This window comes from Artibeus jamaicensis, unplaced genomic scaffold, assembly GCF_021234435.1.
Source record: "Artibeus jamaicensis isolate MK-2021 breed Jamaican fruit bat unplaced genomic scaffold, CSHL_Jam_final contig_490, whole genome shotgun sequence".
Lineage (NCBI taxonomy): Eukaryota > Metazoa > Chordata > Mammalia > Chiroptera > Phyllostomidae > Artibeus > Artibeus jamaicensis.
This window is the reverse complement of record NW_026521861.1, coordinates 22,650,916-22,676,117: the sequence shown is the minus strand read 5'-3', so window position 1 is coordinate 22,676,117 and position 25,202 is coordinate 22,650,916. Positions and strand designations below refer to the sequence as shown.

Sequence of the window (25,202 nt, the reverse complement as noted above, 5' to 3'; positions counted from 1 at the left end):
TGCCTCTCTCCTCTGCAACGTCTCTCATCAAATCCAGGTCACCGTGGGGAAAGGAGGGGCAGCTCCGGCCCCTGGGCACAGGCTCAGCAGTCCCTCCAGCCAGCAGGGGTTCCCTGAGACAGACTCTGCTGCCCAGAAGGAAGGACTGAGCTTCTCTGGCCTGAGCTCCAGAGGGGCAGGCTGGGGGCAGTCAGGGAGCCAAAGGTCCTGGGCACTGCAGCCCCGATGGCCAGGAGCCCCTTCTCCACCCAGGAGGCCCTGGCTAGTCTGGCTCACTCAGACAGGAGGGTCTCCACCAGCACCAGCTGTGTGGAGAGAAGGTGTTCAAATGGCTGCATGGCACCGGTCCTCAACAGTGAGCAGGGAAGCCAAGGGCCCCAGGCATCTGCCTGCCAGAGGCTTGGAGGGTGTCTGCCCAGGACCGGCAGCCTCAGGGGATGAGAGAGCCTTCCAGGGAGTGGCTGCAGCATCTGGGGTCACCTCTCATGCACAGGGGCCTGGTTTGCTCGCAGCCATGGAATTTATTCCTTTGACCCAGAGCCTGGGGGGACTACAGAGAAGCCAGAGCTACAGGGATCCACCCAGACCAAGTGGGGGCTGGCTTGTCCCCCACACCCGCAGGCATCTGACTAGGTTAATGTCCAGAAACCCAATGTGACAGACCCCTGTGCATCTTGCAGGGAGGGGGGCTGGGGGCGGGCCTCACTCAGGTCTGAGTGAGGGCCCGGCCCTGAGCAGGACGCAGCCCCTGTTCCCCCAGCTTCCCCACAGTCCTGCCGGACCAGTGGGGCTCAGCTGGCACCTCTCGCTGCAGAGAGGAAACGGCTCATGCCCCCAGCTACGCCCCACACGCTGCTGCCCAGCACCGATGAGGGGAGCCCCCTCCTTGCAGAGCTTCCACTTCAGTGACAGCGCCCCCACGACTGTCCCAGGAGGCATTCCTGAGCCCTGCCCCCTCCAGGAGAACACGTTTAAGGCCGGCAGGGGTAGGGGTGCGGTGAGACCAGCTGGGGGTCCTCCTACCGCCAAGACCTGGCCCAGGGCCAGGTTGGGAGGCACCCTCCCCGGGGATTCTCGGCGGAACCCTCCTCCGGGGAAGATGGGGGGTCCGCCGTGGGGCCGGGGACTCACCTCGTCCTCGGGCAGAGTGGGGAGCGGCTCGAAGTCGTAGAAGTCCAGGTCTTTGCCATCTTCCTCGTAAAAATCCGCTGCGGCCGGGTCCATGGCCTGCATCCTGCGAACGCGCCAGGGGCACCCGGCCTAGGCCCGCTCTGGCTCCGCGCTCCGCGCCCGGGACGCGCCCCTGCCTGGCTAGCCCGGCCCTCCCGTGGCCTCTGCGCTTGGGTCTGCCAGGCTGGCTCCGCTCGGGTCCGGCTACGCGCGCCCCGGCGCCATAGCAACGCGCCCTGCGCCGCCCCCTGCTGCCCTGCGCCCTCGGTGCGCCCCGCCCGCGAGTCTGCCGCAGTGTCGCCCGAGCAGGGAGCGGGGACTCCTGGGGCCGCACTGGGGGGCCTGACGCTCGCCCGGCTGCGCCCACTCTAGCTGGCAATAGAGTCCCTTGGGGACCTTGGCCGCATTCTGCGGGGATGCGCGGCGGAGGGGGCGGCCGATGGGGGCGGGGCTAGGCGTGTGGCCTGGGTGCTGTTCCCAGAGGCGCCGCCGGGGGCCGCACTCAGTCGGGCGCGTGGGTTGGCCGAGGCCCGTGGGGTACCCCAAGCGCAGCGATGTGCGGGGCGTGGCCCCTCAGCCAGGTCCCTGCCTGCCTCGTCCCACTGGCCCAGGGTGGGGCTGCCACAGTGTTTTCGGGGGTAGTGGCAACCGAGGTGCCCGGGAGCCCAGGGAGAGGCGAGGTGGGCAGAGACCTGGTGGAGCGGCTGGAAGGTAGCCAGCCCGCTTGCTCGAGCTAGGGTCCCACGTACGCCATGTGGGGACAAACAGTTACAGCTTTAGCTGCAGCTGGTCAGCCGGCCGCTGGGTGTGGGACAGAAGCCCAAAGACCAGAGCCCCGCCCCCTTTGGCCATCCTGCCAACTCGAAGTCCAGCCTTCACTGCTCATCAGGGTCCACTGGCCAGGCGGTGCTGAGCATCGCGGCGAGCCTTGCCGCAAGCAGGGCCTGTGGTTGGGCAAAGGAGCCAGAACCCACCCGCAGCTTGATAAAGAGTGCAGGTGCCCACCACCTATCTTTCCACCGAAGGGTGGGTGGTGATCTCATCACCCTAGGTCGACTGGGGAATGCCCTGCCCTAGCCCCTCTGAGAGCAGCTCTGTGGGCGAGGTCTCCCTTGCTCCCCCGGTGGCCAGCCCTGCCCCCATAGCCCAGCCTGGCCAGGCCTGCAGCAGGCGCTCCGTGAATGAATGCTCCTTGCCTGAGCGAGGCAGGGCTGTGGCGGGCTCTTCTAGGTCCCGGGGGTGGGGTGAGGGCACGGGCATCGGGCAGGGACACTAATTCTTAAGGTTCTGTCCCTGGATCAGGCAGTTGTGGCCCGGGGCCCTGGGATGTGATACCCAAGGATGTGGGTGGGGGGCTCCCATGTCACCAGAGAAGCAGATGGGCAGTGGGGGCTGGGCAGCTCTACCTTGTGTGCAGTGCTGACCCTGGGCTCCCATCTCAACTGAAGCAGAAGTTGGGGGCGGGCTCCCCCTACCCTGGGGCACTTGGAAGCTGGGAGCAGCACCCAGGGTGTGTGGACTGGGGCAGGGGCACTGAACTGGAGAAAAGGCACCTCGCAGATGTGTCCCTGGGGCCCTTGTCCCTGAGCTCTCTGTCGACAGCATGCCCCTTCCGAGACCCAGGCAGGACCCGCCCCTGGACTCTGGGGCTCCGGCTGCACCCCGTCCTCATGCCCTGGGTCTGCAGTGCTGAGCACCCTCTGCTGAAGGACCTCATGGGGAGGGCGTGGGGCTCTGTCGTCTGGTCCTCGAGTCACCGTGCAGCCTGCCAAGGGCCCCTGGTTCGGGGAGAGGATTGACTGAGACCAGACAAAGGTCACGTTGTAACTGAGTGAGGAGTGACATTGCGTGTGCCCTGGGCATGATGGCACAGCGCCTCTTCCAGGAGAAGGTGCATCCAGTTTGGGTAAGTACAGGACGGATGGGCTGCGGCACCTGCCTAGTCAACCTTGGCCGAGGCAGCCTGAATGCAGGGCCTGTCTCCACTGCCACTTGGGGACTGGGGTGGGGCGCCCTGCAGCTTCTCCCACCCGCCTGCTCTCTGGGCACAGTTGGTGGTCGAGGTCATCCTGTTGGCAGAGCGGCACGAGACTTTTGCTGGAAGTTTGTCTGTCTTTCCAAGTGTCCCCACGCTGGCCTGCTGCATTCCGAGGAGGGGGTGGCTTTGGCTTCCAACGAACTAGGTGCCAGATTACAGTTGTTGGGTGAGGGCCTGGCTCCCGAGGTCGGGGACCCATAGACCGGACAGTCCACACCAGAACCGAGGGGACAGCGAGATGTGTGCGCAGCCCCCGTGTTCACTGGAAGCGAACTCCAAGCTCAGCTCCAAATAGTGCTGAACCCTCACTGGCGTGGCCCCGGGCCCGGCCTCTGTGCCTGCCTCCCCTCTGTCACTCACGCTCTGCCCCTCACCCTTCCCGCAGGTCCCTCCCTGTGCATTGCCACTCTCCTCCGCAGGACAGGACGCTGTGGCTGGGGCCTGACCCGCCCACTGACCTTGGTCTCGGCCGTTGTCCCGGACAGGAGCACCCCACGGACCGGGCGCCCCGTCGAGCCTCCATGCCGGTCTCTGGCCCTTGTCACAGTCGGTCACTGCCAGGACCTGGTCTGTTCCCCGAGCTCCATCTCCCCACAGAGGGGCCCCCTCAGCGTGGCCAGGCTGACCTGGGCCCACGGATCCTGGGCGCTCGCTGTCCCTAAAACAACTCCAGGAGCCGTTGAACCCTTGGCACATTTTGAAGCCGACATCCAAATTTTAAAAAAGCATAAAATGTAAATAATTGCATCAGATGTCATGCCTGGTGTGGCGGAAACACAGACACGTGGAAATGAAGCCGTTAGCCACCCTGGAGACTAAACCCAGATGCTGAACGCCAGGGTGGTTTTGGTGCCCAGTGCCGGCCGCTCACGGGACACCCTGAGCGGTTCTCCGTGCCAGTTGCAGACCCTCCGCAGGGCTCGGCTCACTCGATTCCCGGCGGCCATCCAGCCTCACCCAGACTTGGGTTCCGCTCTGACGTGTTCATGCTGGAAGGTTTCTGCACACCCCCTGCTGCACCTTTTGGCCACAAGCACGCAGGTAAGTTTTAATAACTGGAACATTTACGGAACGAACGACTCGAATGTGTCCCAGTGACGAGGGGACCCCTCACGCTCCTGGGGTACAGCAAGTGGTGCTGTTTCTTGTGGAGGTGGGAGCAGACCCCGGATGGAAGACCCCTGACTGGCCGCTGCAGGGGAGCCTGGCTGCCGCATGCTCTGTGGCTGTCCCCATTTCTCAGCCCGGCCGTCCCTGTCCTGCCCGCCGTCCCTGAGGGGAGGAGGAGCCCCTCCCAGAGCCAGCCTCATCGGCCCCCATCAGGGACACGGCACCTGTGGGGCCAGCCCCCCCACTCTCAGGGGTCTGGGCCCCCAGTTCTAACGGCCCCAGGCCTCTCCTGTGGTCCCCGGGGCCTCCTGCTGTCCCCCTTCACCCTCCCGTGAGCCCACGGCGTCTGACTCCAGTCCTCTCTGTGAGTCGCTCGCTGTGGGGCTCTTGCTTTCCTGCTGGCCCAGCCCGAGCTGCCCCAGCTCCCAGGACGGGACATGCAGGGACCAGGGCCTTGCGTCTCATCCCACACTGCCCCTTGCCACCTGCCCCAAGACAGCGGGCCCGAGCCCCCCGCACGGCCCCCACTGCCCTCCTGGGGACTCGCAGTGCTTCTTTACAGGGCTTGGGGGTGCAGGGGACCCCGGGCCAGCTGCCCCACTCCGCTCCATAAGACCCTTGAGTTGGGAACACTCAGAGACCCAAAATGTGACCCCCACTCTCGGGGAGCTTGAGAAAGACTGGGGCCCCCACTGCACAAGAATCTGTCGGAGAGGGTGGCCTGGGCAGGGTGGGAGAGGGGACTGCTGACCCCGTGGTGGAGGGGACTGCTGACCCTGTGGCCCTGACCTGAGGGCACTGCTGAGCCCAGCTGGGGACGGCTCTCCAGGCTTGTCCCTAACCGCCCACCCCCCGTTCTGATGCCAGGACTGCAGACGGCAGGTCACGGGGCTCCTCTGGGGTCCCGCTGCCCCTCGAAGGCACGTGTGGGGGTGGAAGAATCTGGCACCTGAGAGAGAGGAAGTCTGGACATGATGCAGTTGGAGATGAGTGTTTCCGGTACCACTCTAGGTGAGACCCAACCTGGGCAGGGTAGGGGACACCCCGGCGAGGACACCGCAGGGCCGACACTTGCCAACTGGCAGGCATGAGGGCAGCAGGGAGGAGGAGGACGGTGGGTGCTGTCACCCAGAGGGGCGCTGGAGAGGCCCCCTCAATGCACCCCCCTGGGCAGCTGCCCTGCCTGGGCGTGGGGGCTTCTGGTCCTCCGACTGACGTGGTCACTTCTGCGATGTCAGGCCAAGGCCTTCGGATCCACAGCCTGGAGGGGTTGCTGCCTGGCACCCTGGGAGGACTGTCCCTTGGGTGGCCTGTGTCTGTCACACATGTCTGCCTGTGCCAGCTCCATCCAGCACCCTCTGCCTCCTGGCCCACAGCAGCTGCCACAGTGGAGCCTGGGGTAGGGGCTCATCCCATCCCCCCACCGGCAGCCTGTCGCCCTGAGAGGTGGGCAGTGGCTGTGTTGCCCCTTCCTGCTCTCAGCTGTGACCACCCAGCCCTCTGAGAGCACACACAGACGCACTCGTGTACACAGTCAAACACACAGAAATCGTGTGTGCGTACGACACGTTAATGCACACATGGTTTGTGTAAACGTGCGTGTCTGCGTAGGTGAAACACATACGCACATAAACATGTACACACAGCATGCTCCACTTACACCCTAATGCACACACGTGCATGGGCTCCCGTGTGCACAGCCTTGTGGCTCCACACACAGACACACACGCACTCTTCTCTGAGTCCGTGCTCTCATTGCACACTCATGTACGCACAGAACTCGTACAACGGCCCACCCACACCTGTGCACACCAGCAGACATGCGCAGCGAGCAGGGCAAGGAGCCTGGGCTCCATCACCCACCCCCCTTCCAGAAGCGCCTTCCCCGCGAGCGCCCGTCTGTGGCCGCGCTGTGAGTCTTCGTGCTCTGGAAGCCTCACCAGCCCGTGGGGCGTGTCACGGTGCTGCTCCCCCAGACCCCAGACCGACCTCTCGAGGTCACTTTCTCGGTGCTGAGCGACTCTGCTTGGAATAACGAGGTGCACCCTCCGTTCTGTGGGGACAGCTGAGGGTGGGAGGGTGCTGGGGGGCAGCAGCCCTCCCCAGCACCAGGGTGCAGAGCAGGCTTCACCCAGAGGTGGCTGCCCCAAGGGTCAGAGACCCACACGGGTGCCATGAACAAGCCGCACACGGGCGAACGACGCAAACACTGTATTTGGCCTGACGGCCCTGCGTCTACAGTGTGGGCAGGGCACAGCATCGGGTCTCGGGGTGTGGGCCACGGGAGCAGGTGAACGGCCCGGACGGTGGCGGAGGCAGGAACCGCCCGGCGGTCGCCCAGTGGCTGGTCGGGCCGACCTGGGAGAGGTCCACGGCGGGTGCCGACGCCACGCTCAGCCACAGCTCCCCTGTCGGGCTTGGGAAGTGGGGCTCCCGGTGCTCCGAGGCCGAGTGTGGGAGCCAGGGCGCCCAACCTGCTTGCTCTGCGCCCACCCCCCACCCGTGTGTGTGAAGGCAGGTGCTTCTCCTGTGACGTCAGCCACCTGGATGGCAGAGCGCGGCCGAGAGTCACAGCGATGGCCGAGCACGGAACACCCGGCTACTCTGCCTGTGCGCCAGGTACCAAGTGCCTGTGTGGTGGTGACGTGGGCACAGGAGGGGTGGACACACATGTGGCATGTATGTAGGTGTGTTATGCGTGTCTACATGTGTCAGTTCCAGAAGGAGGAGGAGGGAGGGCGGCCTGCCGGACGTCCAGGCTGTTGCCCCGGGGTGACCCATGGGCCCTTTCATCCCGAGTCTGGCCTTGGGCCCACACGTTCACGGGAACGCCAGCCCCTCCGGTTTGGGGGGCAGGGGACTTCGTTTTTCCCAAATGCCCCTGTTGGAGCAGGACCCAGTCCTGCCCAGGACTGGGTTTGGAAGTCTGTCTTCGTTACGGGGCTTTGGGCCTTTGCAGAGTGTGGACCCCCGGCCCCTCCGAGGGCGACCTGCTCCCGGAGCCCAGCCGGCGCCCCTGTGTCTGCAGGCTGCCCACCCAGAAGAAAATGTAACACGCGTGTTGAACGCTAGAACACACGCACGGTGCCTGCTGCTGTGGTTGTGTGGCCGGGCGGTGAGGGGCTGGGGCTGTGTTTGGAAAGCGGTGGCTGTGGGCATGGACGGCTGGTCAGGCCTCAGGGCTGGGGGAGGCAGCAGCCCCCCAAAGTGTGTTCCCACTGTAGTCCTTCACGGCAAGGGGTCAGCAGGGGGCGTCAGCCGCTCCTGAGAGGCTGTGTCATGTGGTGGTCCCCACCCCTGGCCCCCGAGAGGCAGAGGGTCCCTGCTCTGTCCTGACGCCTGTTGGGGCGGCTGGGTGCCGGCTACACGGTCGTCTCGTTCTTCCAGGGCCCCGTCCGGATGTTGCCCGTGCTGTCGGCGCCGTAGGGCCCCGCCTCACACTCGTTGCCCTTGAGCATCCCGTTCGGGCCGGGGCCCCCGAAGGGCAGGGACTGTGTCCTTCGCAGCATCTCGAAGTGGGCTGGCCCCCGGGCGCCCTCCCTGCCGGGCCTCGGGGCACAGCCGTATAGTGTGGGGCTGCCGTGGCCCCCCTCAGGCTGGCTGACCAAGGGGAAGGGGTCGCCCTGGGCGCAGCAGGCCAGGCCGTGTGTCCCCACTGGGCCCTCGAGTGAGCTGGGGGGGCTGTCCCTGCCTGAGCTGGTGGGGCTGCCGTCCAGGCTGGACGGGATGTGGTAGGCGTACTCCTGCTCCGCCGCGGCGGCCTGGTGACGGCCAAAGTAGTGCGGCTTCGTCCTGCCCTGGAGGCACCTGTGCAGGTGGGGGTCGTGCCCACAGGCGTCGTCCTCGTGCGCGAGGACCGCGTCCTCCAGCAGCTGCTCACAGTGCATTTTGGCGCAGCAGGGCGTGGCCGGCGACAGGCAGCTGACGTGGCCCTGGGCAGCCTGCAGGTTGGTCATCTTGCAGTGGCCGGCCGGCGGGTGTCCGAAGCCCCGCGGCTTGCCAGAACATGGCAAGTCCTGTAGGCAGGCGGTGCGCCCCAAGGCGTCCCCGTTGGCGTCCAGGGCAGGGTGGGCGCCCCGGCGGGAGGGGCAGCAGGACCACCAGCAGTGCCACACGTCGTCCCGCTTGGCACAGTGGTGGATGAGCACGAAGAGTCCCAGCGTCACGCAGAAGGCGCCGTACAGGCAGCTGAAGACCATGTCCAGGAAGGGGCCTTGGGACACGGCCAGTGCCCCAAAGGCCCATGTGGCCGCGAAAAGGAACAGCGTGAAGGCCGCGGCCCGCAGCTGGGCCTCGAGCGAGTGCTCATTCTGCAGCAGCGAGGCGGCCAGGGCTGCGCCGGCGTCGGCGGTCAGCCGCCCGGGGGGCGCCCTGGGGCCGTGGGCAGCCTCTGGCCCTGCCAGCCGATGCTGCTCCTCCGCCCGCTCCCTGAGCTCGTGCCGGCGCTCCGGGTGGCGTCGCATCTGCACGTGGGCGCCCAGGAAGTGTACGCAGGTGATGAGGGCGATGAAGGCCGCCGGCCCATAGAATGCACCCAGGCTGGGCTCCCAGGCCATCCAGCAGCTGTGGGGGGAGAGCTGGTCAGCACGGGCCGGGCCGTGGAGGGCACCTCACGGGTGGGGTCCCCTGTCCCTGAGCTCGGGGGCAGAGGACACTCTGCATAGTGAGTGCAGGAGTAAGGAGGACATCGACAGCGTGGCCCTGCAGCGATGACACGGTCATTGGGTCACCAGGTCAGAGCACACAGGGGTGGGGAGTATGGGGTGCACACTGGGTGCCACCGTGTCCTGTGCCAGCCACTGTCGGTGCCGCTGCTTTTCTCCTGTCTCTTTGCCCCTCGCCCGCTGGGCCCCAGGAGGGGTGAGCTGTGGAGGGAATGGCTGTGAGTCCTGGGGGGAGGCTGAGGGCAGAGCAGGAGCCAGTGATGGTGGGGGGGCATCTCAAGGGCCCCGAGGGTCTGGGGAAGGTGCTATTGAGAACCTGGGGGCGAGACTGGCCTTCCCAGGCGCCAAGCTGTGGGGAGGTGATGAGCAAGGGGCTCTGCCCACCCACCCGGGGCTGTTGCTGGTGCTCCTTGGGCTCGAGGGCGGGCGGGTGCTGGGAAGTGTCTGGGGCCATGCAGCTGGGGGTGGGCATCCGGGGGGTCTGACTCAGCTCTGTTGACCTTGGCTCTCCTGCCAGGTGTCGCTGGTCCCCGGGCCCCCACCCCCACAGAACCAGCCCCAGGTGCCCAGGGAGAGAGGCTGGGGGAACGGAGTCTGTCAGGGAGGGGGACATCTTAGGACACCCAGATCTCGCACTGTGAGCACAGGGACGCCCGGGGACAGTCACAAGGTGGCCCTGGTCCCTCCCTGTGTGGCCTCAGCAAGGCTCCACCTCATTTCTGGGCTGTTTCAGTCTGTTGCCCCCGAGCAGCTGTGTCTGCTGGGCGCCCCGAAGCCTGGGCAACTGGACCCGGGAGGCGCTCCTGGGGCCCCCTCCCCCCAGTGCTTGTACTCACTATGCTGCGTCCTCATCCTCTGGGCCGTAATTCTTGATGTTGGTGGCAGCCGTGACTCCACAGATGACGAAAGGAACTCCGCCGCTGATGAGGTAGAGCCTGCGGACAGCAGGGGACCGCTCACTGCCCCTCGAACCCAGCGGTGTCCCCAGGGATAGCCCCAGCTTCGGGGCCGAGGTGGGAGGCTCTGCCCCGGGGTCCTGGCCAAGCAGCCGCCCACCAGGGCAGCACCAGCGGCCGGGCGGCCGAGCTGGCAGGGATGCCCCCGTGGCTAGTCCCAGCCCCTGCCCATGCCCCCGCCGCCCCCCCGGTCAGACACCCTGTGTGGTTTTCCTGCTGGAGGGCGGGGCAGGCTCTGTGTGGACACTCCCGAGGCAAAGGTCCCCAGTGGGTCCACAGATCCTTGCCGTCCCGTTCCACAGAGACCCCGAGAAAGGCCCCCCCTCTGGCCTGGCCCTCATACCTGCCATCTAGTTTGCTTCCCAACGTCTAGCAACATTCCCTGGCGCCAGCAGCCCAGAGGGGCCCTGCGTGGCATATGGGGACCCCTCCCTGTGAGTGTGATAAACCCCAGTCTCAGCTCATCCTATGGCTTCGCTCCTCCTCCCTCCGTGCCTCACGGCCCCAGGCCCCCCCCCCCCCCCCCGCCAGAGGGAACAGACCCCGGTTGGGTCCTTCTGGTCCCAGTCCTGGGGTCCCCTGGGCGGCAGCCAGATCTGCTGGTCACCTGCACTCAGAACACGGAGTTCAATCTGACACTCCGCCCACAGCCTGCTCAGGTCAGGCACAGCAGATACCCGTTCCCTGACGTTTTAAAAGTATGTGTGAAGCAGGTCGGGGGTGGTGGTGCTGCAATGGGCGGTGGGAAGAGCTGCCCCCGAATAAAGATGCCTCTAGGTTGAGCCGGAAGAGTAGCTGCTGTGCCTGGAGGGCCCGGGAGGATGCCCACCCTGCCGCCAGCCTCTGGTCTCCCTGGGGAAACCCTGGGCCTACCTAGCACACTGGCCTCCCGGGCAGAGGGCAGCGGAGGCCAGCAGAGGGCAGCAGAGAGCAGCCTTGGGTGCAGGCCTGAGTGACGTCCCTGCCCCGCCCCTGCCCCGCCCCTGCCCCGCCCCTGCCGGTCGGCGCCTGTGGACCGAGTGCACACTGAGACCAATAGGGAGCTGCAGGGGTCTCAGTGCCACACGCCCCACGCCTGGCCCACACGAGGGCCTTCAGGACACAGAGGTGGCCGCGGCAGCGGCTGTGTGTCCCGAACAACCGACTTGGAGGTCCCCAGGCCCAGGAGCCCTTGGCACGTGGGTGGCTAGGGGCGTGGTGAAGCTGTCACAGAGGAAAGCACCCCAGTGCTCCCTGGCCTCCATCTCATTCATCAAAAATCCAGGCGACCCTTCAGTCACTGGCTGCAGACCAGGACAGGCACTGAGATGCTGTTTAAATCCAGGGGCCTGGGGCCTCTGAGGGGAGATGAGGTAACGAAACCCTGCCTCCCACACACGCACCACAGGCCCCGGAGGCTACTTATCTGAAAGCCAAATGAGGTGAGGGTCCCTCTGGTGGGGGTCACCTCGGTGCCACAGACAGCACAGGGCCCTGTGTTATCTGCCTCCAAACGGGGTCCTCTGTTGGGCACCCGGGGGTGTGGGTGGAGAGCCCTTCAAGTTCAGAGCCAGACAGAGCTCAGCCCTAGGGGCCAGGCGCCCACACCCCCCACCCCACTGTGGCAGTGGCTTCTTCTCATGGGACCACCCATGCACCCAGAGCCCCCCGGCCTGGGAAAGCAGCTGGGTGCCTGGCTGGAGCCAGGCCCCTTTCCAAGCCGCCGTGAGCCCCAGATGAAGCGCCCAGGGCCGTCTCCTTGAAACAGCAACTGCAGACACTGCACTGCCTCGGTTTCCCCAGATAACAAGCAGGAGTCTTAACTCGGAGATCTGTGCATGACCGAGGCCACCAAAGACCCCCCCACCCCATCCCACTTCCTGGAACGTCTGCACCACGGCCCCCCATGGCGTGGAGCTCAGCAGCCCTGGAGAGATGCACTGGCCCCGAGATGCGCAGGCCAGGCCCCAGTCCCCAGCCCACTGCCCGCCCCGACACCCCCTGGAATCCCCCAACCCCCGGCTACGGTGACCTCCGCCCAAGTTTTCCTGTGAGACACTCGGCCGACACCCCCAGCACAGGTGGAGGGCTGGGGCTCCTGGAGCCCAGGGGCAGGGGGCGCGAGCACGCGCCTGGGTACCTGAGCAGGGGCTGCCGGGAGTACGGCGGCCGGTCTGCGCCGGGGCATGGCGGGGCCTTCTTGGTGACCTGCTTGTAGATGTTCCTGGCGGTCACAGCGATCCACAGCAGGGCGCAGAGCGAGCAGTAGTGCAGCACGATGCCCACCTGCGGGGGAGACCGGTCAGCGGCTGCCTGCCAGTGCTCTGCCCTCCGGCAGCAGGCCGAGCCGTCCAGCCTCCGGTCCCACCTCGTCCTCAGCCAGTGGCTCCACAGTGACAGGGGCACCAGGGTCCTTGGCTCTAGCAGAAGCTGCACTTCCCAGGGGCCTCCGAGCACCAGGGAGACGTGCTCTGGGCTGCAGGGAAGCCTTGACTCAGCAGCTGAACGCTCTGGCGGAGCTGCTTGCGTGCACAGCACCCCAGGCGTGGTCCACGCTGGGCCAGCTACATGGGTGACCCTGAGGGATGTGCACACACCCTGCACATGGGGCCCCAGTGCGCGTGTCCCTGTGGTGGGCATGGCCGGGGCGGGGCTCTGCCAGCCCAGGGAGCAGGTGCCCACTGCCCCTCGCCCCCCATGGAGTCCACGTGGGGACCGTCTCCCAGGTGCTGGAGCCTTGTGTCGGCTGCTGGTGAGACCAGCATCTTCTGGATGAATGGGCAGTTAACTCCCTGCAAACCGGAGGTGCTTGTTACTATGGAAACAGCGCTGGGTGCGTCCCTTGGCCACACTTACTGCATTAGCTAATCACACACCCCGTGCTCTGTCGCGTGCGGCTCTAGAGAGCGAGTGACCCCTGAAGGTAACCTGGCGTTGCTTGGTGATGGGTGGGACGCGGCTGTAACTGGAAGGACGTCAGTGTGTAGGGGACACAGGTTCCCTGGAGAAACCAGCACTGCCCGTCAGATGCAAAGTTCTGTGCCTGCTCACGAGAAAACTCCACAGCAATCGATGAGAACCTGGGAGGTCCCTGAATTGTGTTTAGGGTGGGCGAGTCCAGCCTTTTCCTCGGCCTTGCACTCTTCCCACGCACATGGCCTCACCCCTGAGTTGGTGGGGGTGGTGCTAGAGTTCAGGGGCACGCTGGGCACCAGGAGAAGCAGCAGGGAGGGGGGCCGGCCTGCCTTTCTCTCCAGGGGACGACAGTGTGGCCGTCCTCGTGCCCAAGTGCAGTCAGAGACGCAGCGGTGGGTGGAGACAAGGAGGGCGGAGAGCATGCGGAGCCCATGGTGCAGGCGAGGGTGTCGAAGGGCTGAGCTGCGCCTCGGCCACACGAGTGGGGATATTGAGGGCTGGCGAGCGGCAGAGCCCCGCCTCCGAAACCTGGATGCAGGCTGGACACACCCGGGGCCACAGGGACTGTGTCCGGGCTGTTGGGCAGCGCTCCACGCCACTCCACGCTCGGGCCCAGGGCGGTGCAAACACACACGTGTGCTGTGGAGATGAAGCTGCCGCTTGTCTGTGTTCATGATGTCGCTTCGCACTTTAATGAGACACATGGTCATTTTTGTTGCTATAACAACCGCCTGTTCTCTCCACCATCCAGAGCTCAGACCCCTTCTTGTGCCTCATTTGCTGTTGCCCTGGGCAGCACCGTCGGGGAAGGTGGCCAGGGTCTGGTGTCCGGTTCCTGGGCCGTGTGTGGTGTCCCTGGTCCAGGTGGGGCTGGCCTGCAGTCAGCTTGCTGGAGACCCCGGAGACTGACAGCGTGATTCATCCTGTCTGTGTCCAAAGGCCAGAGATGGACCTGCTTCTCACTCAGAATTTCATTCTGTTCGGGCCCCAGCAGGCTGGACGGGGCCACCAGTCTGGGGAGGGCCGTCGGCTCACTCGCCCCCAACGCCGCCACGGACACACCCAGAGTCATGTTCCACACATCTGGGTGCCCGGTGACCCCGTCAAAGGGACACACGAAGTGGCCGCCACCCCGTCCTGGGCCCCCAGTCCCCTCCGAGGTGACGGGCCTGAGCCTGGCTGGTTCCGTGTGTCTGAGCGCTGGCAGGTCGCTGCGCAGCCCCACCTCGGGGGCTGAAGGGCTTGCTCCTGGCTGCGCCCCCGGCACCCGCAGGCCCCCAGTGCATTTCTGTAGATGGATGCGAAGGTCGCGGAGAGGTCAGGGCCAGCTGGTTCTCGGGTGCCAGAGGGCGCCACTGCGAGGGGGCCGAGTGGCTCTCACACCAGCGTGAACTTGACTGATGTCACCTCTCCAGACACCTCCAGGCTGCGCTGCCGCCACAGGTTGCGCACCCTGGCCACGCCCCCTGCTGCACCGGCCAGGCCCTGGGGGGCCACGAGGACGCCCGGCAGACACAGACGGCTCCCGCGTTTTCAGGGGTCTGGGCCCCCTCGGGCTGTGATGACCGGGTCTTAGTGGGGAGGTGGCTCCTCCCGCTGGGCCCGGCCCTGGGCGCGCCCGGGCGCAGATGTGGATGCTCCACGCCGCAGCCGCACTGCCGGCACCGTAAGTCGGATCCCCTGGCGCCTGCCTCAGCGGTTTCCACCCCCTGGAAAGGTGTGGGGAGGCTGGCCGTCCTCATCCCGGTTTCCAGGTTTGTGCTGGACGCCGGTCCTGGCATGGATTTGTGGAGAAGTAACGTCTTCTTTGTCAGGGGCCAGGGGTCCAGGCCCCAGGGCGCCAGGCTCGGGACAGGGACCTGTCTTATGGGCCGGGGGCTGCGCTTGTGGGCGGGCGGGTGGGTGGGTAAATGTGCGGAGCCGGAGTCACAGCCTGAGTCTTCCCCGAGGCTCTCCTGCGGGAGCAGCTTCTCACCCCCCAGTGCCCAGGGTGAGGCGGACAGGCCTTCCCCTGCGGACGGACAGCGGCCCAGGTCGGCGCCAACACACACGGGCTCAGGTGCAGAGGCCGCAGTTGCCTGCCCCCGGCATCAGGCAACAAGCCCACGGGGGCACGGCTGTGAGGACAGCGGGCCATCCGTGTGGGTGCGAGAGCTCCCTGCACGTGGGCCAGGAGGAGCCGAAGAGGGCAGCCCGCAGGGAGCTCTGTGGTCTGGGCGGCGGCCCTCCCCAGGCCCTGCCTGGGTGCTAGCAGTGTGACCGTCCACATGGGGTCACGGTCCACCTTGGAGGTAACTGTCCACCTGAGGTGACTATCCATCTTGAGGGTGACTGTCTACCCAGGGTCACTGTCTACCTTGGAGTCAAGTCTACTGGGGTCACTGTCCACCTGGGGTGTGGGGTTGAAGGGAGCAGGTGGGCTGGGCCAGGGGCTGGGAGGCAGGGCCTCCTCCCTGACTGCCAGATGGTGGAGGGGCCTCTTCTGAGCCAGCCAGGAGCCCCTCTGTGGCCTCCGTACACGTCACTGTGGCCTGGACTCTGTGGCAGCCGCTGGTGACAGTGTCTTGGCGTTGGCCTCCTAAAGTCTTACCTGGACGGGGCAGCAGGTAGCCCCCCCAGGCCCTGCAGGGTGCACCCCAACTTCTGGACGAGCCCCGTTTGTGGGAAGGCAACGTCTGTCTGGTCAGCCTCGCACCCCAGGCTGGGTGCAGGCTGGTTCGAGTGGAAAACAAACCATTTACGTGACCAAACACTGAGCAGTCACCAGACTCACCTGGCTCTGTGCCAGGGGCCCACTGGACCCCTCGCCGCCCCTTCCCAAGAAGCACCTGGGCAGACGCCCTGACTGACCTCACAAGCGAGACAGCTACCGCAGGTCTCCGATCGGCGGGAGAGGCAAGGAGCCTCACCCCCCCCTGCAGCGGAAGGAAGGCCCAAGCCGCACTCACCGCCTGGCACAGGATGGGGTAGGCAGTGCGGTTGATGCCGCCGGCAAACACGGTGAAGGTCAGGGCCGCGTGCAGGCAGAAGTTCAGGAGCGTGTGCCGGCCCTTGCGGCTGATCCGGATGGCGCTGCGGACACGCAGGTGCAGAGTCAGGACCTGCCCCTCGCAGAGGCCCAGCCCTTTCCCCACTCAGCCTGCTCCCGTGGGAGCCGGGCAGAGAGACACCCCGAGGTCCGTGTGGAGGGGAAGACAGGCGGACCGTGTGGCTGGTGGGGTTCGATGTTAAATCCCCCTGGAACAAGAGGGCTGGGAGGGTTTGGGGGAAATCTCGCACCACCTGGCCATTGACAGGTGAGGACACCTGTCCGGTCACCGAGATGGTGACAGCGGCGGGGTGCAGTAGGCACCCCTGGTCTCCTGTTCCCTCTCTGAGCAGTTGTCTGGTCCCTCCAGAGGAGGCCGTGACAGGGGCTGACTGCACGCCTCCCCCGGGCTCTGGTGCTGCCCCGGCTGTGGCTGCACCTGAGGTCGCCAGGCCCGTGCTCACAGCCATGCCTGTAGCCACAGCCTCTTCCCGTGGCCGTGGCTGTGTGGTTGTGCCACGGTCCAGGCTTTGCCCACAACTCGAGTTGTGGGCTAGACCCTGACTTGGCTGGGACCCCTCCTTGGACCCCCCCAGGGTGCCATAGAGTGACAGGGACTCGGCCGGGTCATCTCCCTGCTCCGAGGCAGAGGTGGCCAGGACACCCAGCCAGCAGAGACCTGACTGGTCTCCCTGTTCTAGAAAAACAGGCACATGCCGAAGTGCCTTAGCGTCTGCTGGCCACGCCAACTTCCCATGGGTGTGGCTCCCAGGTGCCGGAGCGGAGGCTGTGCCTCGGGAGGAACTCACGTCCCAGATGTGACGGGCACGTGGACGCCCGGAATGGGTGGGCCTGGCTGTCCCCGACGCTCGGCCACCCTTGCCACCTGCAGGGCCCCCTCTGCCGGGCAGGCTCAGGCTGGCCAGCAACCTGTGATGTGCTTTCCAGGGACGGCTCGCTACATGAGGGTGGGGGGTCTCACTTTGGGGTTTGCATCTGGGGGGCGACGCGGGCCTCACCTGCGGTGCACGAGGTAGGTGATGACGGAGGCCAGGAGGCAGAGCAGCATGACGGCCGTGCAGGCGTACACCACGGGGTGCAGGAACTCCCCTGGGTGCTGGGGCAGGGAGAGCACGGTCTTCAGATCCTGGAAGGAGCACAGAGCAGGCCCGTGTGAGCGGCGCGGCCGGGAGGCTGCATGCGTGGCCCACCCACGGGGTTCTCCCTGAGGCCCCACCTCACCCCGCCCTGCATGTCACCCGAGGCATTTTCTGAATCAGGGGACCTTGGCCGGGTCTCGGCAGCGGGGGCCACCCTGCCACAGCCGGGCAAGACCCCACTCAGGGAGTGCTTATCTGGGGGGTCCACGGCCTCGTGGGCCTGTGCGTGGCGTCGCCCTCAGGGTCAGCTCCGTGGCCGTCTTCACGGGGCTCTGACAGCCCTCGGGGAATTTCCCTGGTGACTGAGCACCATCGGCTGCCCCCATGACAGCGGAGAGACCTCACGTAAGTGCCCCTGTTGCCAAGGGGCTTCTGCAGGGGCTAACAGCCGAGCGACCTGGTCCACCACTGAGGCCAGAAGTAGCGTCCTGGCCCAGATGCAGTGATGACCAGACGTGGTTGGGGAGGGCGCTGGGATGCTCCGCGGAGGGCAGGCTGGATGCCATGGTGGCACCGTGCTCCATCCAACTGTCCACTGATGAGGGCGTGTAAAAGGCCGGTGCACATGAGTGGCACTGGCCCCGTCAGGGCCATGTGGGGCTTGAACAGACGCACGGGGACCGCCAGCCCGGCTCCCCACCCAGTCATGAGCTCAGGTAGGAGACGGCCAAGGGAAGCCAGCCCCAAGGGGATGGGCACCGCAGCAGCGGCCAGCTGGGAGGACCGTCCATGCTGGGCCCCGAGGAGGGTCGGCGACCACGTGCCCACAGGCCTGGCCACGGCCACTTGGCCTCACACCCGCCGGGCCTGCCATCCGGCCCCGGGGACCCTTTGCCTGTGTGAGGACGGCGTCTGTGCCGGGGGCAGAACTGCCTGTTGGTGAAGAAGAGGAGCCTAATGGGCCTCAGGGAGCAGCGTGGGGCGTTGCCTGCGGGACCACACACCCCCCGTCAGCACCCGGACTTCTCAGGCGTTCGTCACGGTTCGGCAGCGGCTGCTCAGGCCTGGTCCAGTCCTGCCATTGAGCTCCAGTGCCGTTCCCTCGCTGCTTCTTCCCAGCAGGTTTAGGAATCGGGTCGGGCCGGGTGCGGTGATGTCTCCCGGTAACTCCTGAGCCGCCACCCTCCTCGTGGGAATCCACGGCTCCTCCCTCCCACGACAGCCACCAGCTGGCCAGCACGACAAGCCTCGTGTGTGCCTGTGACGGTCCCCACGGCCGGTCAGCTCTTCCCGGCCCAGAGTACCCACATCCATGTCCTTGAGCTGAATGGCCGGTGCCCACCCTCTGGGGCTCCCACACCCTCGAGGCCTTTCTCAGGGCACTGCCGCTGGGCGGTGATGCTGGGGGACTCACACGGCTCCCTTCAAGGCCTGTGGCTTCTCGCCGACGTCAGACCCAGGGACTGGCACTGGGTGGTGGTGGAGAGGGGGCCACGCAGAGCAGAGCAGGCGCTCACGCCGAGGCAGCGCCGTGCTCGGCGAGGCCCTGGATTCGCACCACAGCCGTGCCCAGGACTCACCCACGGCCTCATCCACCCGGCCCCTGCTGAAGCCAACTAAGAAACCAGGAGGGGTTTCCAGTGACGGGCCAACACCCAGAGCCTCGGTTCCAGACTCAGGGACGTCGTCTTGGTGGGACGTGCCCAGGCCGCCGCTGCAGGCCAGGCAGTCACCCGGCAGCGGGCACTTCCCCCTCCCCCTCCTCGGGCCCGAGCCTGAGGCCCCCCGGTGCTGAGTCAGCAGGAGGTGCCCCCCACCCCCCCGCCGGAGCAGCTGCACCCACAGCGGGTGTTGGACAAGACACCGGCAGCTCCCTTTGGCCCTGGCTTGCTTTTTTCTCCGACTCGGAGTGCCTTTCTCCATTTTTAGAGGTGACATTTAAAATGCAAAACAGAGACATATTTTATACTTCCAAGTTCACACATGTGTGAGTTCCTCTTGGAAGCGTCTACTTTGTAAGCGTCCCACGAGCAAATCCTCACGATTGTCCTAGGTGGTCGGCAGCTCTGGGCTGACGTCTGGGGTGAGTCCCTGAGGCCACCGCCCCAGTGGGCCCATCAGGGCAACGAGCCTGGGTGGAGCCCGGACCTCACGGCTGAAGGGCTGGGAGCCCCGGGGTGGAAGTGGGGGCTGGGGGGCCCCCCTCTGGCCCCACAGAGGGCCTGGTGGTGTGTTTGTCTGAGTTCCCGGGTCGGGTGGCATAACTTCCTTTCACGTAACATTATGTTACTCGCACGTGTTTTCTCGTATGTCCCGCAAATCACATCAATCAGGACGTAAGAACAACAGGAAGGGGGCCATCAGTCGGGTTGCATGTCACTTGTCTGAGCAAAACGTCACCCTTTAGCTGCGAGTGACACGGGAGAAGGGGCCCGGCCAGCTGGGGGACACAGACCCCCTTCCTCACAGTCGACTGAGACTGATTTCCTTAGAGCCTGGTGTCCCTTTTTAATGGTAATTGCATCTTATTGATCTGTCAACCTTTCATCAAAGTGTCCCTGGGAAAAGCAGAGGAAAAGGATCAGTAATTCACTGGTTCAGAGCACAGATCACCCTAATCGGATGCTGCATTTACACGCTTGCTGTGGTTTCCTTTTGAGGGGCGTGTGGGCTCTCCGGCTGCTGAGACAGACCCCTGAGCAGCGCCCCGGGCCTTCCTGCTGGGCCCCGCATCACCTGCCTAGCGTTGGTCACAGTAAGGGGATGACTCGTGGGTGACACTCCCGAACTGTGAGATGAGGGTGGTTTTAGGAGCATCTGGAAGAGTGGAAACTGGGCGGGATTACAGGCAGCCAACAGGAAGCCCTCACAGGGGTTTCTCTCGTGTTCGCGGCAGGCAGGACGGCCTGCGGGCGAGGCTGGGGGCCCTGGGCTCAGCCTGGCAGGGGGCGTGGGGTGGACGCACAGGTGGACAGACTGTGGCCGACTCAGAGCTGGAGCGTCCTGGGTGGCACTGGGCCCAGGGCCTGAGCGGCTCAGAAGTCCTGCAGTTCCCTCAGTGGCCTCACGGATGCCCTGCCTGGCTTCGACCCCGGTCTCTTCAGGAGTTGTAAGTCCCTTTTTGAATGGGGCGCTTCTGTGGGGAAAAGGGTATCGGGAGCCTGCTGTGTGTCTCCACTCCAAGCCTGGCTGGGCAGGAGCTGGCCTCTGCCCTGTCCTGGCTTCGGGGCCCTGACCCTGACCCTGAGCCCCAAAGTCACAGCACTCAGGGGCTCTGCTGGGGTACGAACGGGAGCCCTGCCCTGCTGCTGCGGTGCCTCCTGAGCCAGGATCACCCGGGATGGACGGAGTGTCCTTTGTGCCATTGGAGCTGGCAGGTTGGGGACAGGAGCTCACCCTCAGTGCGACCCGATGTGACCGTGCCCGGAGGTGAGAGCAGGTGGCCGCAGCACCTGTGCCAGGCCTCTCCCTGCAGCCTGGCCCCACCCACAGCACCAGGGCTGGGCCACCGACGCGGCTCCGGAAGGAGGCAGAGAAAGTGCTGGGGCCCAGACGGTCCTTTATCAGAGGAGGGGCGGTCCCCGAGGGCCTGCCTGGAGCCTGCCCGCATTTCAACCCCGACCGTGAAGGGCAGGGACGTGGAAGGGCTCCATTTCCTAACCGTTGGGATGAAAGTGGGGCGGTGGTGGCCGGGGCCTCAGGTGCCAGACACAGGCCTCCTCGGGGCAGCGCCTGGGTGTCCAGACCTCGCCCGAGCGCCAGGCAGCACATCCCGAAAGGAGGCTGCCCCGGGACGCTTGGAGGTCAGCACAGCTGGGCTTCAGTGGGTGGCTGTGGAGACTCGGGGTCCAGAGGCAGCTTGCCGACCACAGGGGTCAGCAGGGCGGCAGCCTGGGGCAGGCAGGGGCGGGCCCCTCACCAGCCAGGCCCTCGGGCTTCCCTCCTGTGCCCCTGGGTCTCAGACGCACACAGGGAAGGGCTCGCACCTGACTGTCCCGCAGGGAGGGCCGGCCGGGTCCGTTTTGTTCAGGAACTCTCCCCAGGGCAACCGTCGTTTGTTAGGACAGTGCCCCGCACAGCGCTGCAGCCCCATCTCCGTGGGCACAGCCGAGCGGGCGGCGCGTGCACCAGTCCCGGGAACGGAGAAGAGCTCGGGGGGGCCGGTGGGCAGCGGGCCCCGCGGTGGCCCTGGAGCTCCTGCTGGGTCACCTCTCCTCCACCAGCCACGGGCTCCATGTTGCCCATGGGACCCACCTCGGAGGAGGGAGAGCTTGGGATTCTGCTGTGGGGAGGCCACACGGCAACAAGTGCACGCCAGGGGCGGGGGGCGGGCGGGCCGCCGGCCTCTGCCAGGAGCGGCCTGTGCCCAGAACACGCAGCCTCTCTGCCGTTAGGGAGGCGAGGGCTTGGCGTCCTTCCAGCCCCCGAAGCCTGTGAGTGACACTGGCAGAAAGCATGGCTCTCGCTCCAGCATCTCCAATCAAGAGAAGACGAACGAGCGTCTCGGACCACCGCGTCTGGTTGGGGCTCACTGTCAGGGTCCGTGGCTGCTGCTGGCCACCCTGTCCTCCGGCCATCAGCATTCCCCGCACGCGCACTGCCGCTGCCCTCACACACACAATGCATCGTTCACTCGGCCCTCAACCTTCCGGAGTCCGAACTGGCAGCCCTACAGCCAGTCGCACAGGAGTCTGGGGGACGAGCCCCTCACAGGCCCCCCTTTGCTGGTGAGAGAAACACCCCCGTGTTTGCTATGCGTGCCGCCGAAGCCCACCCACGTTCGCCTGGGGTCCTGCCAACTTTCTGCAGGGAAGGAGTGGGCAGGGCTGCAGTGGGAGGGGCCCGGGCCCGGGGCCAGGAAGGTGCTCCCGGGATCGGAAGGGGACGGGGGCGTGGGGCGGAAGTCTCCTCCGCTGAAGACGACGTGATTCAACCTTGCGGCTCGCCATCCACTAATTAATATGGCCCTCGCCGAGCAGCCGGGCGGGCGGCGGGGACAAGTGGCCGCCCCGCCCCCCAGGACCCTTGGGGACAGGACCGGCCTGTGCCCCGCTGCCTGCCGGCTGACCACCCGACCACTCACTGGCCCTGCCTGGGCCTCTCTGTGCAGGGTGCTGCCCTCGGCATGGCCCTGGCCCGGCGCCCGTGAGTGTGGACTCACCATGAGCACGCGAAGTTGCTGAAGGGCGAGCGCCGTGGAGGTAGAAGGTGTCGCCGCCGGCCGACTAGGTTGCGCCTTTCTCCCTGCCAGCCTCCATGGCTGTCCAGAAGGTCAAGGTCCGGAGCAGCAGCCAGTGGGGCAAGCCCTGGGCCACGGGCCTCAGGGCAACTCTGGTGGGGCGGGTGAGAGTGGACCCACCTGCAAAGACAGGGCCTGGTCAGGGCAGGGGAGGGTCTTCCTGCTGCCCCCACCCCAGGGCAGGGCCCGTCCTGGCCGTTCTCAGCCCAGCCGGCCTGTAGACTCTGACTCCGGACTCCATCTGTGAGGGGCACTCGGAGGCTGATGGGAACGACCGGGGCAGGGGGGCTGAGTGCACGGCTCCCCCCAGGGAGAACTTCCTTCTCCATATTTAAAAACCAGCCCCTGCTCGGTGCCCAGCCCGGGACACTGAACTCACAGAGCCGGGCAACTGCCTGTCCGATTCACTCACGAGCATCCGTAAACCTTGAATTAATCTCCTGAAGAACAGCCAGCCCTGGGCAGAGGACACGGCCGGACTCAGGGGCTGGCGGCCCCCACCCCACAGACCCAGATTTTGGCTGTGGCCCCCCCGCCCTCAGCTTCCCCCAAAGTTACTCGGAACCTGCATTTCCAAGAGCAGGAGCCACCTCACTGGGTTGGCACCGATGTGGGAGCCAGAGCCTCACCTCCCCCATCTCCTCCCGCTTCCCCGCTGGGGCCCACCCGCCGCTCAGACCCCGAGACAGGAAGCCCCACTTCTCACCTATTTTGGCAAAAACAGCCAGAGCGGCAGCGGCGCTGCGCCTGTTGCCCGGGAGCTGAGGTGAGCTCGCCGTGCCGTGGAGCAGGTCTCCATGCCCGGGGCCCGTGCGCTGGGCGCGCAGGCGATCAACAGATTGCAGGGCTGCGGCCGGGAGACGTGAGTCAGAGCCAGGACGGGCGGACATGCAGCGAGATTCTCAGCACGCAGCTTCCAGAGCGCAGGCGAGGAATGCCAGCCACCGCCACTGCGCCGGCTTCCGCGGGCGACAGCCAGGGACGGGGGACCGGCGGGAAGCAGGAGCCGTAACCATGGGGATGGGGGAGGTGGATGGCGGCGCTGTGGCCGGCTCCCTGCCGCAGGCTGGGAGTGGTTCTTCCCGCGCCCATCACAGGCTGCAGAGCCGATTTAAAGAGACAACCGGCCAGGCTCTGCCTCGCTCCCAGCGGCCGCACAGCTCACGTGAGGAGGGCCCCCTGCACGGAGGCAGGGGCACCACGGGTGTGTCTTCCCGGCGTGGTGCGGTGTTTGCAGGGCCCCCAGACAGAAATGCGGGCAGGAAACCGCTCCGAGAGGGGTTTTCACAGTCCCTGTGTCACAGCATCACGAACCCAAACATGTGCAGACAGAGGCGAACCCACCAGGAGCCCGTCCCTGCGTGAGTCAGCAGGGTGGCCCTGCGGGCGCCCGGCGCTGGGCAGAAAAGGCCCTTGGCACCCCCGGCTCAGCCAGGTCCCAGGCCCCGGCAGGCCAGAGTGGGGAGCACAGGCAGCGGCCGGAGGTTGACCGGCCTGCGCTCCCAGGGGTCTGGCCTTGGCTTGGCTCCTGGGAACCTGGTGGGGGGAGCCGGTCCCTTGTTCCTTCAGTCTCCTGGGCTGTGACTGCTCAGCAGTCCCCAGGTCCCTGTGGCCCTGGATTTGGAGGGGCCCTATTTTAAGGGTGTCATTAAGGGTAAAGTGATGAGAGACCCCCAGGACTCCTCGGCAGGCTCTGCCTAGAGGGTGAGGGGCGTGGACCCCGGGGAGGAAGTGGCTTCTAGGTGCCAGGCAGTGGTCGTCAGAGTGGGGGTCAGAGACCCACCTGCCTCCTGGGCTTGCTTGCCAGACCTGTGGGCTGCAGTGGGCTCCCGGGGGCCTGGGGCCAGCGACAAGAGGTGGGGGGAGGGAGGTGGGAGACTCACCCTGAACTGGGGTTTCTGCCCAGAATCCCCCAGGCTGGGGTGAGCCCCACGGTGCTTGTGCCCAGGATGGGGTCACAGGGTGGAGGTGGGGTCGGGTCAGCCCATCGCTGCCCGAAGGTCTCCCAGGACAGAGATGCAGGAAAATGAGGTGAAGAGCCCAGGGCCCCCAGCTCCCCAGGATAGCGGCAGGGGCTGGGGGAGGGGAGGTATGTGGGGCCATTGCCATCACCCACTGTCCCCTTTGCCTGGTGTGGGGCCTCAGGCCCTGTCCCTGAGCCTCTCCCAGGAGTCAGTGATTGTCCTGGCCTCGGAGCCGGGGGCTGAAATCACACCGGATGTCCCGAGTTCTGTGCTGCGCAGTGCGCCCGAATGCGGAGGCCGAGTTCCGGACCCCTCAGGCCCTGGTGGGGGGCACAGGGGGCCCCGGGGGAGGCTGGCACCCTGAGTTCCAGGGGTGACCTGGGCGAAAGTGGGGTGTCCTTCGGGAAGAGCCGGCTGTGCTGTGGCCCGTCGAGGACCCTCCATCCGAGGAGCTGTGTCTGTGGCCTTTGGCTCCCGGGCCAGCAGCCCTGCCACTCGCAGCTGTCCCACCAGCCCCTCCTGGCTCTTGGCTCCTGGGTCCCCAGGTCTGGGAGCTGTCACGGAGGGGCATCTGCTCCAACCCCGGGCTCTGGGGCTGGCGGGGGGACCGGGGGCTTCATCTTCTCGCACAACCTCAGGGAGCAGGCGGGGCTCTGTGCTCAGCGAGAGCAGTGCCCCTGTGGTATGGGAAACTGAGGCACAGAGCTGTGGGCCATCTTGCTGGCTGCCTGGTTAGAGTGTCACCCTCGGATGGGCCTCCTTGCCCTTTGCTGCTGTTCTGTGAAGCCCACCTGGTCTTGGTGCATCCTGTGTGGGGACGCACAGGGTGCCGGGGGCCTCAGATCTTCATCCAGCTCAGAGAACTCAGAGGGACCCCATTTGGCGTGACAAGTCTGGGAAGTCACAGGTGCTGTGCTTTGTGATGGGAACACACCCTTGGCCAGGCGCCCTGGCCCGGTGCAGCTGTGGAAATTGTGGGCGCATGGCCCCTGAGCCTGTGCTCCGCTCCCCCAGCTTGTGGAGGAAGCCTCTGCTTTC

At 66.1% G+C, this 25,202-nt stretch overlaps 2 protein-coding genes across 2 annotated transcripts in view; both read right to left on the bottom strand.

The window, feature by feature from the left end:
• The window catches only part of KNDC1 (kinase non-catalytic C-lobe domain containing 1), a 44,309-nt gene extending 42,788 nt beyond the window's left edge, over positions 1–1,521 (bottom strand). The window contains exon 1 of the mRNA XM_053668526.1: positions 1,132–1,521. Coding sequence (XP_053524501.1) covers positions 1,132–1,233 — 102 coding nt within the window. The 5' untranslated portion in view covers positions 1,234–1,521. The remainder of the gene's footprint in view (positions 1–1,131) is intronic.
• Positions 1,522–6,918: 5,397 nt separating this feature from the next.
• Positions 6,919–24,016, bottom strand: ADGRA1 (adhesion G protein-coupled receptor A1). The gene is made up of 7 exons (XM_037159097.2): positions 22,907–24,016; positions 22,123–22,320; positions 16,881–17,008; positions 15,782–15,905; positions 12,058–12,203; positions 9,819–9,917; positions 6,919–8,881 (listed from the first exon to the last, which is right to left on the bottom strand). The coding sequence occupies exons 2-7, from the start codon at positions 22,123–22,125 to the stop codon at positions 7,681–7,683; spliced, it is 1,701 nt and encodes a 566-aa protein (XP_037014992.2). The 5' UTR covers positions 22,126–22,320; positions 22,907–24,016; the 3' UTR covers positions 6,919–7,680.
• Positions 24,017–25,202: the final 1,186 nt, after the last annotated feature.